Source organism: Otolemur garnettii, unplaced genomic scaffold, assembly GCF_000181295.1.
Source record: "Otolemur garnettii isolate 467f Iridium unplaced genomic scaffold, OtoGar3 scaffold00007, whole genome shotgun sequence".
In the NCBI taxonomy this organism is placed as follows: Eukaryota; Metazoa; Chordata; class Mammalia; order Primates; family Galagidae; genus Otolemur; species Otolemur garnettii.
Genome location: NW_003852402.1, coordinates 8,869,927 through 8,881,521, shown reverse-complemented (window position 1 = coordinate 8,881,521; position 11,595 = coordinate 8,869,927). Strand labels below are relative to the sequence as shown.

The 11,595-nt window shown below is 50.5% G+C and overlaps 1 protein-coding gene and 4 non-coding genes across 5 annotated transcripts; all 5 read right to left on the bottom strand.

Moving 5' to 3' along the window:
- Nucleotides 1-2,973: 2,973 nt before the first annotated feature.
- On the bottom strand, nt 2,974-11,055 carry RPL3 (ribosomal protein L3). Its single transcript, XM_012814166.2, has 10 exons — nt 10,990-11,055; nt 9,884-10,076; nt 8,036-8,204; nt 7,304-7,439; nt 5,953-6,139; nt 5,270-5,430; nt 4,424-4,525; nt 3,976-4,071; nt 3,516-3,635; nt 2,974-3,076 (listed from the first exon to the last, which is right to left on the bottom strand). Exons 1-10 carry the CDS (start codon nt 10,990-10,992, stop codon nt 3,032-3,034), a joined length of 1,212 nt encoding a protein of 403 aa, XP_012669620.2. The 5' UTR covers nt 10,993-11,055; the 3' UTR covers nt 2,974-3,031.
- LOC111723059 lies at nt 4,161-4,253 on the bottom strand. The gene has a single exon (XR_002771685.1). It is a non-coding gene; the product is annotated as a small nucleolar RNA U83B (small nucleolar RNA).
- On the bottom strand, nt 5,817-5,909 carry LOC111723058. The gene has a single exon (XR_002771684.1). It is a non-coding gene; the product is annotated as a small nucleolar RNA U83B (small nucleolar RNA).
- On the bottom strand, nt 7,440-7,493 carry LOC111723068. Its single transcript, XR_002771692.1, has one exon. It is a non-coding gene; the product is annotated as a small nucleolar RNA U82P (small nucleolar RNA).
- On the bottom strand, nt 10,484-10,547 carry LOC111723048. The gene has a single exon (XR_002771675.1). It is a non-coding gene; the product is annotated as a small nucleolar RNA SNORD43 (small nucleolar RNA).
- Nucleotides 11,056-11,595: the final 540 nt, after the last annotated feature.

Sequence of the window (11,595 nt, the reverse complement as noted above, 5' to 3'; positions counted from 1 at the left end):
CACCCACCACAGGCCCAAAGAAATTCTGGGGTCCCCTGCAGGCCTCGATTCAGGGACAGGCAGCCATATATACAAGCACAGGTGAGACTCAAGAGACACAGAGACCCATAATAAGCACTTACGGAGCACCTACTATGTGCTGGGCTTTATGCTAGAGAGACTCAGGATCCAGCAGGGAGCAAAGCAAAGCTCTTCCCTCTAGAGCCTCGTTCCTGCCCCAGGGCCTCCGCACCTGCTGTTGCCCTGCTTGGCTGTTCACCCCAGGGCTTCCAGGACTAAATTCTTGACACACTCAGGTCTCAGAGAAACCTCCCTCAACACCCTCCCCATTAACCTGTATCCCAGTGGCCTGTTTCATCTTCACAGCAGCTAGCACTTCTGCACTGTTCCTCTTGTTCCCCTGCTGTCTTTACTTCTCCCCAGCTGAAGCACAGGCCCCCTGTAGAGAAGGGCCTTCCCAGCACCTGCACCGTGCTGGGGTGCCCAGAGCAGGTACTCAGGAGCTCCAAGCTGATCCCACGTCTGTGTGACCAGCTTCCCAGCTGCCCACAAAGCCCTGAATGCCCATCTTTAACAGCTACAGCTGTTCTGTGCACCTGCCAGGAGTCACTTTTCTTCCCAACCACTGCTGAGGGAGTGAACTACCGGTCTATTTCCTTCAACAGGTATGTTCCTTCTGGGTCAGGGTCTGTCACCCAGGGCGGGCCTGAATTTCAAGCCAAGGTTTGATGAGGTCGAGGCTGAGAATTAAGTCGGGATGTGCCCAAGTTGAGGACAAGGGCAGGGCAGAGATGATGGGCTCTAAGAGTAGCCAACAGCAAGGGTTCAGCCCTCTCAAGCATGCATGCCAAAGAAGGGCTTTCTGTGCACTGGGGATATACATGGACGGGTGTTGAGTACGGTGCCTGCCTCCACTTATGGCCTTCAGGGTGCCTGTGTGTACAGTCGTGTGCCTTTGTTCTCTGGAGCCCACATGCACAGTCACCCTGGCCATACTTTCACCTGGACATGAAGTTTTGGACAGGCCCTAAGGTTTCTCCTACCTGGGCTGGACAGTTAACAGAGGTCCAAGGCCAACCTTAGGGGCTGACAGCTGGGACAAGCTGGGCCCCAAACAGGGAAATTGAAAAGGCTCCCAAAGGCAACACCCAGACCAAGTGACTAGGTCTTGTTCCCGGCCCTGCCACTGACTTAGGTGCCATGGTAGGTCTTGACCCCCTCTAGCCGTACCCTTGACTCTCAGGACTGTGGGGCATCCAACGTGCTGGCAAGGAAGGGGACTTGTGACCTACAGTAGGGACACCCAGCCTGGGGCTGCTCTCACCCTCTGGTGGCTCCAGCCTGAAGTGCAGCTACAGCAGTCCAGGTCCTTGGGTACAGGAGCCAGGAAAAGAGCGGCCCAATGAAAGGAGGTTCTGGCTCAGCGCCTATGGCTCAACCGGCTAAGGCGCCAGCCATGTACACCTAAGGTGGCGGGTTCGAATCCCCAGCCCGGACCCGCCAAAGAACAATGACGGCTGCAACCAAAAAATGGCCGGGCGTTGTGGCGGGCACTTGTGGTCTCAGCTACTTGGGAGGCAGAGGCAGGAGACTTGCTTGAGCCCAGGAGTTGGAGGTTGCTGTGAGCTGTAATGCCACGGCACTCTGCCCAGGGGGACAGCTTGAGGCTCTGTCTCAAAAAAAAAAAGGAGGTTCTGTAGGGCCTGCTCCCCCATGCCAAGATCAGAAGAGAGAAATGCTGAGCAGACATATATAAGGGATATCCCCAGATGGGGTTCCCACTGCTCACTCCATCTTACCCTGCAAAACCTTGGTGACCTTGGGACATTCTAAGATCTCATTTCACTCCCATCCCATGCTCACAGCATGCTATCTCCCAGTCAATAACCTGGCATGGCACTAAGCCTGCAGATGCATCCTGCACATGGATTCAGTCCTCAGCTGTCTCCAACCCATACAGATGTACAAACTGAGAGATGCAGTGTTAGAACCCAGCAGACACACCAGACACCATGTCAGGAAAAGGGGTAATCAGCTAGCTGAGCAGGATGGAACACAGCGCAGCACACAGGAGGTGGCAGCTTAGATTGGGACTGGAGACACTCTGAGGAAGACATCTGCTAAGCTGTGCGTTTTTTCAGACACCCTTCCAGGTAGAGCCTATGAACAGCTTTAGCAAGGGCTCAAGCTCTGTTAGTGCAGGAATATCAGGGACCTGTCAAGGTTCCAAAGGTCACCTGACTTCTGGGTAGGCCAGAGGCTTCAACCAGCCAGCCACTTGCCAACATAATGAATCCTAGGGTGTAGAGCAGACAGTAGAGCTGTCACACACTGCTACCCAGGGCCAGACATACCCAGCCCATTCAAGGCCATGGGCAACTACTAGGTTTCGAGGGGGCCAACTTACCTATAACCTGTGTGCCCACATTCACTTGTATGAAGCCAGGTCGACAAATTAAATCAAAGCCTTTCTCAAAGCCAACACTCTAGGTGCTGCACAGGACTTCTGCATGGCATCACCATCTCCCAGACCTTGGTTCCAAGTTACAAAGAACCTGAACAAGCCCTAACTGGAAAATGTTCAATTAACTTTTTTCTGTACATGCAGCAGACCCAGGTACTGCTATACCACGTCAATCACCCGCACCAGTGGTGCCAGAGAACATCAGCTCCTCCTTGTCTCCCCCTCCACAGCCCCGGTGTCACCCAAGCTGTGCAAACAGAACTGACTTCTACAGCAGAGATCCAAACTGCCTCGCCCAGGTGACAAACATTTACACAAAGCCCCAGGTTGGCTTTCAATAGTCCAGGGTCAGACCCAGGCTCAGCTTTTACCTCCCTCCAGGAAAATGGGAGTCTAAAGAGCAAACCAAGTGCAGCCACTGAGAGCAGGGCAGCATAAGGCCCCTCAGCGCCACCCTCCACCTGCCTCAGTGTCCTGGCTGCTCCCCTGAAGAAAGTCAGAGGCATGTATGTCATTAGAAAACAACTTTTATTGAGATCCCACCAGTTGTACAATCTGTTCCTGATATTAAGCTCCTTCCTCCTTAGCAATTCGGTCTTTCTTAAGTGGTCCCTGTGGAAGAGATGCAGTGGATAAGGTTAGAGGCAGGGGAAGATAGGCAGCTGGCACAGACACCCACACTCTAGATCAGGCATCCTCAAGCTATGGCCCATGGGCCACATGCAGCCTGCCTAGGACATTTATCCAGTCCGCTGGGTTTTTTTTGCCACCGCTGCCTATCCTGCTTAGCAGCTGACTTGTCCCAGGGCCTGCAGTCCGGCCCTCCAATGGTCTGAGGAACAGTGAACTGGCCCCCTGTTTAAAAAGTTTGAGGACCCCTGCTCTAGATGGATGGGACCAAGATTCTGGGCCAGTAAGTTCTAAGGGTTCTTTCTTAGGCCCCCAAGAGTCAGCCCAGCTGGACTAACTCTAGGCAGAGGGCAGACCACCCAAAGTAAGCTGATGGGAGCCATCCCAACCGTTGCCAGGGAGGGGAGAAGCAGGTGCTCACCATGAATGCTTTCTTCTCCTCCATAGTCTGGAAGCGGCCATGGCCAAACTTGGAGGTGGTGTCAATGAACTTAAGATCAATCTTCTCCAGAGCCCGCCGTTTCGTCTGTACCAACAAGGACTATAGGCCGAAAGGGGAAGTCAGTTATGATAACCCATTTGGGAAGTCACAGATCAACCAATTCAATCTTCTGAAGCCACTCCCAACCGCTCCCATCTCCTGGTCCAAATTGGTCCCAAACAGAGAAGAGGATATATGTGAACAATGCAAATAGCCCCACAAGGCCAAACAAATTGGGAATATACTCGTTCCAAAACCACAACGCTTGTGTTAAAGCTGTACTCACACCCTCCCTTTCCTCTGAACTTTACCACAGGGCCACTGAGTGCCCACAGCCTGGTTCTCCAGGCCACAGGATCCCAGAGGACCATCTTCAACCAACCAGGAAGGGCAGACTCACCTTGCGGAGGGTGAGCACTCGCTTCTTGGTTCCCACCACACAGCCTTTCAGCATGACAAAATCATTGGTCACTTCACCATAGTGGACAAAACCACCCTGGAACAAAACATGGCCACAAGGTCAGCACAGACCAAACATCTAACTACAAATGACTTCTCCAGGTTCAGGGCACCTCTAACCACAGGGCTGTTCTCAGAAGGAAGGCAACATGGAATGCTTCCGCAGTCTGACTCGGGCGCTGTGCCCAGCGCACACTCCAGGCCTCATCATTGAACAGTTCTCACTAGCCACTTAACCAGTGGGCTCAAATTACACCATGCCATTTAACAAGGCACACAAGCTGGTGACCCAAAAGCACCAGCCTCACTCCTCCCCAAAAAACCCCACAAGCCTGGGGTGGCTTTATGGGCCAGAAGGAGTAGTAAACTCTCCAGCACCCATTACTCACCAGAGGATTAATGCTCTTGTCAGACAGGTCATAATCAGTAGAGGCATTGTTCTTGATCAGTTTGCCGTCCTTGATAAGGTAGCCTTGGCCAATCTTATAAATCTGAAAAAAGTAGAGTACTTGGTAAGGTGAAAAGAGGGCAGGGAGCTGGCCCAAAGGAGATAGTTCCCTAGTTAGGATATGATGGAGGCAAGGTCAAAAATAACCCCTACATGGGAGTGGGTTGGCCTGCACAGCACTCTGGGAAAACAGCTATGAACACAGCAAAAAGGTAGGAGGGCCTATAAAATAGCTCATGGGGCTTGGCGCCTGTAGCACAGTGGTTACGGTGCCAGCACATAAACTGAGGCTTGGTGGTTTTGAACCCAGCCTGGGCCAGTTAAATGATGACAACTGCAACGAAAAAAAAAAAAAAAGCCAGGTGTTGTGGCAGGTGCCTATAGTCCCAGCTACTTGGGAAGCTGAGGCAAGAGAATCAAATCACTTAAGCCCAAGAGGTTGCTTTGAGCTGTGATACCACAGCACTCTACAGAGGGCGACACTGTTGAGACTGGCTAAAAAAAAAAAGCCTATGGTTTCTGGGGTGGCCAAGCCCAAGCTTCAGGTTCTGCTGAACAAAGAAACCTCTCAACTCTCCTGTATAGGATCAAAAAATAGGCAAGACTCATAGTAATGCCAATGGTCAGGCTCACAACTACCCTTAAAGATGGCACTTTATAACTGACACCCAAACCAGAACAGACCCAAGAGATATGAACTGAGGTCCATGTGATGCGCAGAAATTGTACTACCATCAGGAACCTCACATGTCCTATCCCACCCAGGGATCCACCCTTAGAATCTCACTTTTTTATTGATTTCTGTGCGGTGATGGTAGCCTTTCTGCCCAGCCCGTGCCACGGAGAAAGCCACACGGGCAGGATGCCATGCCCCAATACAAGCAACCTTACGCAGTCCTCGGTGGGTCTTGCGTGGCAGCTTCTTGGTATGCCAACGACTGGTCACTCCTGAAACAGACAAAGGCCATTAATGCACCTCCAGGGCTTGGCACTTACCCCACTAACCCTTTTACTGATGTGAATACCCACTTTTAATTAAAAAAATTACTACCCAGTGACTGGATAATCTGAGTAATAGATTTTTAATCTGCATTACCCTCAAATCTCCTCTTGGATTTCCTGTCGTATTGGATCTTGCCTAGATGTAAAATTTTAGTTCTAAATGCAAGCATGATAGGTGCTAGGGACGTAACCCTGAACTGGACTGCAAACACATGGTGCTTCTGAGATCTCTATAAAAGTTCCCCTACTAGTTCCACTTTGAATTTTATAGAGGACATATAGCAATTGGTATCTCCAGCTGCCCCATCACCTCAACCACGTCTGACCACAGGGCTGTTCTCAGAAGGAAGGCAACAAGGAATGGTTCCGCAGTCTGACTCGGGCGCTGTGCCCAGCGCACATTCCAGGCCTCATCACCGAACAGCTGGGCCTGAGACCGCTGCAACTCAAGTTGCTACAGAAGCTCACCTTTGTAGCCTTTGCCCTTGGTCACCCCGATGACATCAATCATCTCATCCTGCCCAAACACTTGGTTCACAGGGACCTGCTGCTCCAGCCTTTCTCGGGCCCAGTCTAGCTTCTCGGCCACGGTGCCTCCATTCACCTGGATCTCCATCAGATGGGCTTTCTTCTGGCGTAGAGGAAGCAGGCGCATCTAGAAGAGTAGACACAGGTTAGCTCCCGGTTTCCAGTACTCTGCCAGTGGCAGAAGTGCTGAAGCTGAGGCTTGCAGTCTGAGTCAAGGACACAACAGAACATGTCGCTCTGAACTGCATACACAACAGAAGTACCTTCATTTACTGCCAATGGCAGCAATTCAACTTTGGATTTTTTTTTTTTTTTTGAGACAGGAGCCTCAAACTGTCCCCCTAGGTAGAGTGCCATGGCATCTCAGCTCACAGCAACCTCCAACTCCTGGGCTCAAGCGAGTCTCCTGCCTCAGTCTCCCAAGTAGCTGGGACCACAGGCGCCCGCCACAACACCCGGCTATTTTTTGGTTGCAGCCGTCATTGTTGTTTGGCGGATCCGGGCTGGATTCGAACCTGCCACCTTGGGTGTACGTGGCTGGCGCCTTAGCTACTTGAGCCACAGGCGCTGAGCCTCAACTTTGGATTCTGATACCTGAACCACTGTTAGGATGAACCAAAGAGGCCCATACCGAGACAAGCTAACCAGATCCTGGTTATTAATTTCCTGTGGTAGTGGCATAATCTTCCCCTAGCCACCTATGCTCACTCTCTATTAACAAGCATGCTTTTGGGGAGACCACAAAAGTCCAGAGCACAACAAGCCTAAAAAATTAAGTGAAGAAATGCACTTAGACACAAATCTTTCATTTAAGTGTAGCCCAACGATGTTCTCTAAAACCTTCCTTGCATGACAGAAATGTACCATTATCTTCACTAGTGGTCCCTAGCCACAAGGTGCTATACTTAACAATGAAATCAGGGACGTGCCCAGTTTAACATGCAGACACTCATCCTCATCAAGCCAACAGGGGGCTCAAATAACTCACAGCAAGTCAAGTTTGAAGGACAGCACACAGTCCATAGTTCAACAGCACTTTCACTTTGGCGTTTCGCAAGCTTTTTATCAGGAGCCACCAATTGGGGAACCAGTTGATTATTTCCCAAACTGGTATGATTTGCCTTGCTAACAGCCAGGAAGCACACAGTGCCCTCTGCTGGCAAGGATGAGGCAGGCCTGTACCCCCAGTGTAAAGGCACCAAACCCTTTATTCAAAGCCTCAGATGACAGATCACTTCCCAAGACAGGAAGCAACAGGTGAAGTTACACTGGCAGCGGGGCTGGTGCTTACCTGGGTGTGGGCAATGATGCGGATGACTTGGCAGTACTTCTTCATGCTGTTGAAATCCTTCTCCAGCTGTTTCTTGCCATCATCATCCTGCCATTTCTTACAGTATTTGGTAAAGGCCTTCTTCTTAGATTTATGCCTTCAGGAGCAGAGCAGAGTTGGGGAGGGGCAAGGTGCAGGCCTTCATCACCCCTCCAAGGGGTGAGCGGAAGGCCCAAGGCACCATGTGGGGATGGGGCTCATTGCTGGCTTCTAAGGAGCCTTTTCCACCAGCAAGCGGAGCCTGGATGGAGCTCATCGGGCAGAGCCGAGAGGAGCTGAGCAGAGGTCCACAAGGTTAATTTAAGTCACAAAACATTAAAAAATGCACAGTATCTCACTCTGGGGGTGCTAGAAGACAACCTTTTCTACCTTGGGGGAAACAGAGAAGGAAATGGGATATCAAGCCAGAGCCAGAGGCTGAGGCCCTTGCCACTCCTGAGGTTGAATTATCCTGCTTATCTTTCCTGGTTTCTAGTTAAAATCAGCAATCAAGGTTATTACTGGGTCCTCAGCCAACATCCAGCCTGGACATAGAAGATTGTCAGTTACCAGTTCAAAAAAACCAAACATCTGTGGAAAACTAAACCTAGTAATACAATAGGTCCTCCCCCGCTATAGTCCTGAGGCCCTACACAGGGTGCTCCTGCTCTCTAGCCCTATCCCAGTGACTACTACTGCTGCCTCCTCCCTTACCAGTTCTTATAGAAGCGCCTTTTGCACTCATCACTGATATGCTCAGCAAAGATGGTCTTGAAAGTCCGGAGGCCTCGAGGAGTTTCCACGTAGCCCACAATGCCTACAACCACCATGGGCGGTGTCTCTACAATGGTCACAGCCTCTACAACTTCCTTCTTGTTCACCTCTGAAAAAAAAAAAAAAATTTTTTTTTTAAACAGGTAGTCAGATTCAGTGGGTTGACAGTTGTACCCAATTGAGGGGTTGTGGCATTGTGTTCTCTAAGAAAATGTGAAGTACCTATTTGGGCCAGGAAGGCAACCTGCTTCACATGACAGGGAAATTTACAGAAGTGGGACCCACACCAGCAGTCTGGACCCCCATACCATCCTAATTACATACACTTGTCACTCTCTGTGCACTTACATCTTTTAACTTAATCCAAGAATATAGTCCTTGCTCTATAATCAATGCTTATAGAAAAAGAAAAATCGGGCTTGGCGCCAGCCGCGTACACCTAAGGTGGCAGGTTCGAATCCCCAGCCCCGGCCCGCCAAACAATGATGGCTGCAACCAAAAAATGGCCGGGCGTTGTGGCGGGCTCCTGTGGTCTCAGCTACTTGGGAGGCTGAGGCAGGAGACTCGCTAGAGCCCAGGAGTTGGAGGTTGCTGTGAGCGTGATGCCATAGCACTCTACCCAGGGGGGTAGCTTGGGGCTCCGTCTCAAAAAAAAAAAAAAAAAAAAAAGAAAAATAAAAATCAGACTCAGCGGTTAGGGCGCCAGCCACATACCAGAGCTGGCAGGTTTGAACCCTGCCCAGGCCTGCTAAAGAACAGTGACAACTACAACCAAAAAAAAGCCAGTTGTTGTGGCAGGTGCCTATAGTCTCTGCTACTTGGTAGGCTGAGGCAAGAGAATCACTTAAGCCCTTGGGGCTTAAGGTTTGAGGTTGCTGTGAACTATGACACCACAGCACTCTACCAAGGACTCAAAAAAAAAGGTCAAGCCAACCAGTCAGCCAAATATCAGCTGGCTTCAATTTTCTTCCTTCTACCAGAAATCTCTGGAGGCAGACAAATTTGTCATTTGCCTTGACAATACACAATCCAACATATAACACAGTATAGTAATAAACTCTGAACTCAATCTGGACTAGATAACGCTACCTAGCACTAATATCTACCATGCCTTAGTAACCAGTGCTGTTTTCTTTCCTTTTTTTTTTTTTCTTGAGACAAAGCCTCACTCTGTCACCCTCAGTATTGTGCCATGGCATCACAGCTCACAGCAACCGCAAACACCTGGGCTCAAGTGCTCTTGCCTCAGCCTCTAAAGTAGCTGGAACTACAGGCACCCGCCACAATACTCACAGCTATGTTTCTTTTTACAGACGTGGTCTCACTCTGGCTTAAGCTGGTCTCGAACCTGTGAGCTCAGGCAATTCACCTGACTCAGCCTCCCAGAGTGCTAGGATTACAGTAGTGAGACTGCACTTGGCCTCACTAGCACATGTGATGAAGCATATGTAAATGGGACAAGTATGATTCAAGTTTTAAGTTAGACTCATGTGAATAAGGCACTTCTACCCCAGCCTCAGTGGTTCCATTCACACAAGCTACAGTAATTCCCTACATTGTGCCCGACTTCAATACACTACCCCCACCAAGCAGTGCCATCCATCTGTGGTCTGTACGTTGGAATATCAGTGAGTCCTAAATATTAACATTCTCATTAGGAGGGTTCCAATAACCTATGTTACCCATGATAAAAAGCACACCCTCTACTAATAGCTTGAGCTTTATCTCTCCAGTCCTTCCCCACCCTCTAACTCCCATCCCAACTTGGAGGACGCAGCCTGTACATACTGGATCCTGGCCTATCGACTTCCCGCACGATGTGGGTCATGCCAGCCTTGTATCCCAGGAAGGCTGTGAGGTGGACAGGCTTAGATGGATCATCCTTGGGGAAGCTCTTCACCTTCCCACGATGCCTGCTGCTGCGCTTTCGAGGCAAGAAGCCCAGAGATCCATGTCTGGGAGCTGAGAACTTCCTGTGAGACTAGGAAAATCATACCAATATTAACACCCCAAACAAATCGGCCTTCAGTTCAGTTCCCATCTGCTTAGTTTCTAAGCATTCTCAGCAGTGCTGACTTTTGACTGGGCCTAAAACCAGGTTAATGTGATTACATGCTAAGTTCACCTTTTCCCAAGAATCCCCAAATCCAGAACATACTAAAACTCAACAAAATGTGAGTTTAAGGTTTACTCCAACTTGTTTCAATTTCTACGAAAATTGTCTGTGACAGCAGACAAAAACACACTGAATAGTATTGAAATAACCTAACAAGTGGGTTTATAGACAAATCATCTAGAGTCTGACCACCAACAACTTCGGAACAAACGGTCCGGCAGTAGGTAATGGGTACAGACTAATACACGCAGGCCCCTGGAACGCCGCAGAGCCAAATCAGAACATGACGATCAGCACAGCGTCTCTGTCCGCCCGTCAATGAGTTCATCACCTGTGGTTTCCGCGAATTCCAGTAAGTTGCACCAACCACCCCAGTTATTTCAGAACAGGGCCTCAACAATCCTAACCCAATCCTCCCTCCCGCAAGCTTCCTCAGTTCAGCGCCTAGCGCCCCCACTCTAAGTCTTCCTGATCCCGCGTGTTGCTCATGGAAGCTCATCCCGATTAAAGTTGAAACTGGTTGAGACTGTGGCCCAGAAAAGATCCATGATTTTAAGTGTCGGGCCTACAGGCCAGGGCCCGACCGGCAGGCCCAAGCTAAATCCCACACAAGCATAGCGAGTTTCCAGAAAAGAGGCCTGACTGGGACGCCCACTGTGTCTCTCGTGCTCCTAGAACAGGGACCCGGCACGGAGCAAGCCCAGATGGCGGCGATGCCCCGGGGGATTCAGCCACGCAAGCTACAGAACAAGAAGAAAGCCGCCAGAGGAACACCCACCATCGCGTCCTCAAATCCCGCCGGTAGAGGCCGACTGGTGTGCCGCGCACGCTATATAAAGCCAAACATGACTCCACCCCTTCCGGCTTGCGAGCGCGCGCCCGCGGCGGGCGTCGGGTCGAGGGTCATGTCCCGGGTACTATTTCCAAGCACGTTCTCCCACGCCCAGCGGGACTTCCGAGCTGGGCGTCACCTTCGGAGATACAAATTAGAAGCTGTACGGTGCGAGCTTGGGTTCAAACTTAGTGAAGAGCCGCGGAGATGCTGGCTAAGGGTTTGGAGCGCAACAAATCTACGGCATTCGACAGCAGCCAAGATTAATATTGATGAAGAAAAATGGCCGCGTTATTTCGTCTCATGTGAAACGCAGTCACCTCTGGCATTGGAAAAACTGAACCCTAGTTTCCTGGCTCCCGACCTGGGTTTTTCCGACTTGTCTCTTGATTTGGGGCACCGTTCCCTGGAGCCGTTTCTTGGCCATTCCTCTCAGTATCCAACTGCAGTGACCTGCGCTAGATTCAGAGGTTCTTTGAAGCGCCCAGGGGCGTCCCAAGACTGCAAAACGATCTCAGGACCTTCGGTTATGGGTCCAGCTCCCCAGACTCA

Excerpts from the sequence above, each read along its gene's own strand:
- RPL3 (XM_012814166.2), bottom strand. Across the intron at positions 6,140-7,303 it reads GCATCATTGCCCACACCCAG|ATGCGCCTGCTTCCTCTACG; the intron begins GTAAGCACCAGC and ends CTACTCTTCTAG. Across the intron at positions 5,431-5,952 it reads CAAGGGCAAAGGCTACAAAG|GAGTGACCAGTCGTTGGCAT; the intron begins GTGAGCTTCTGT and ends TGTCTGTTTCAG.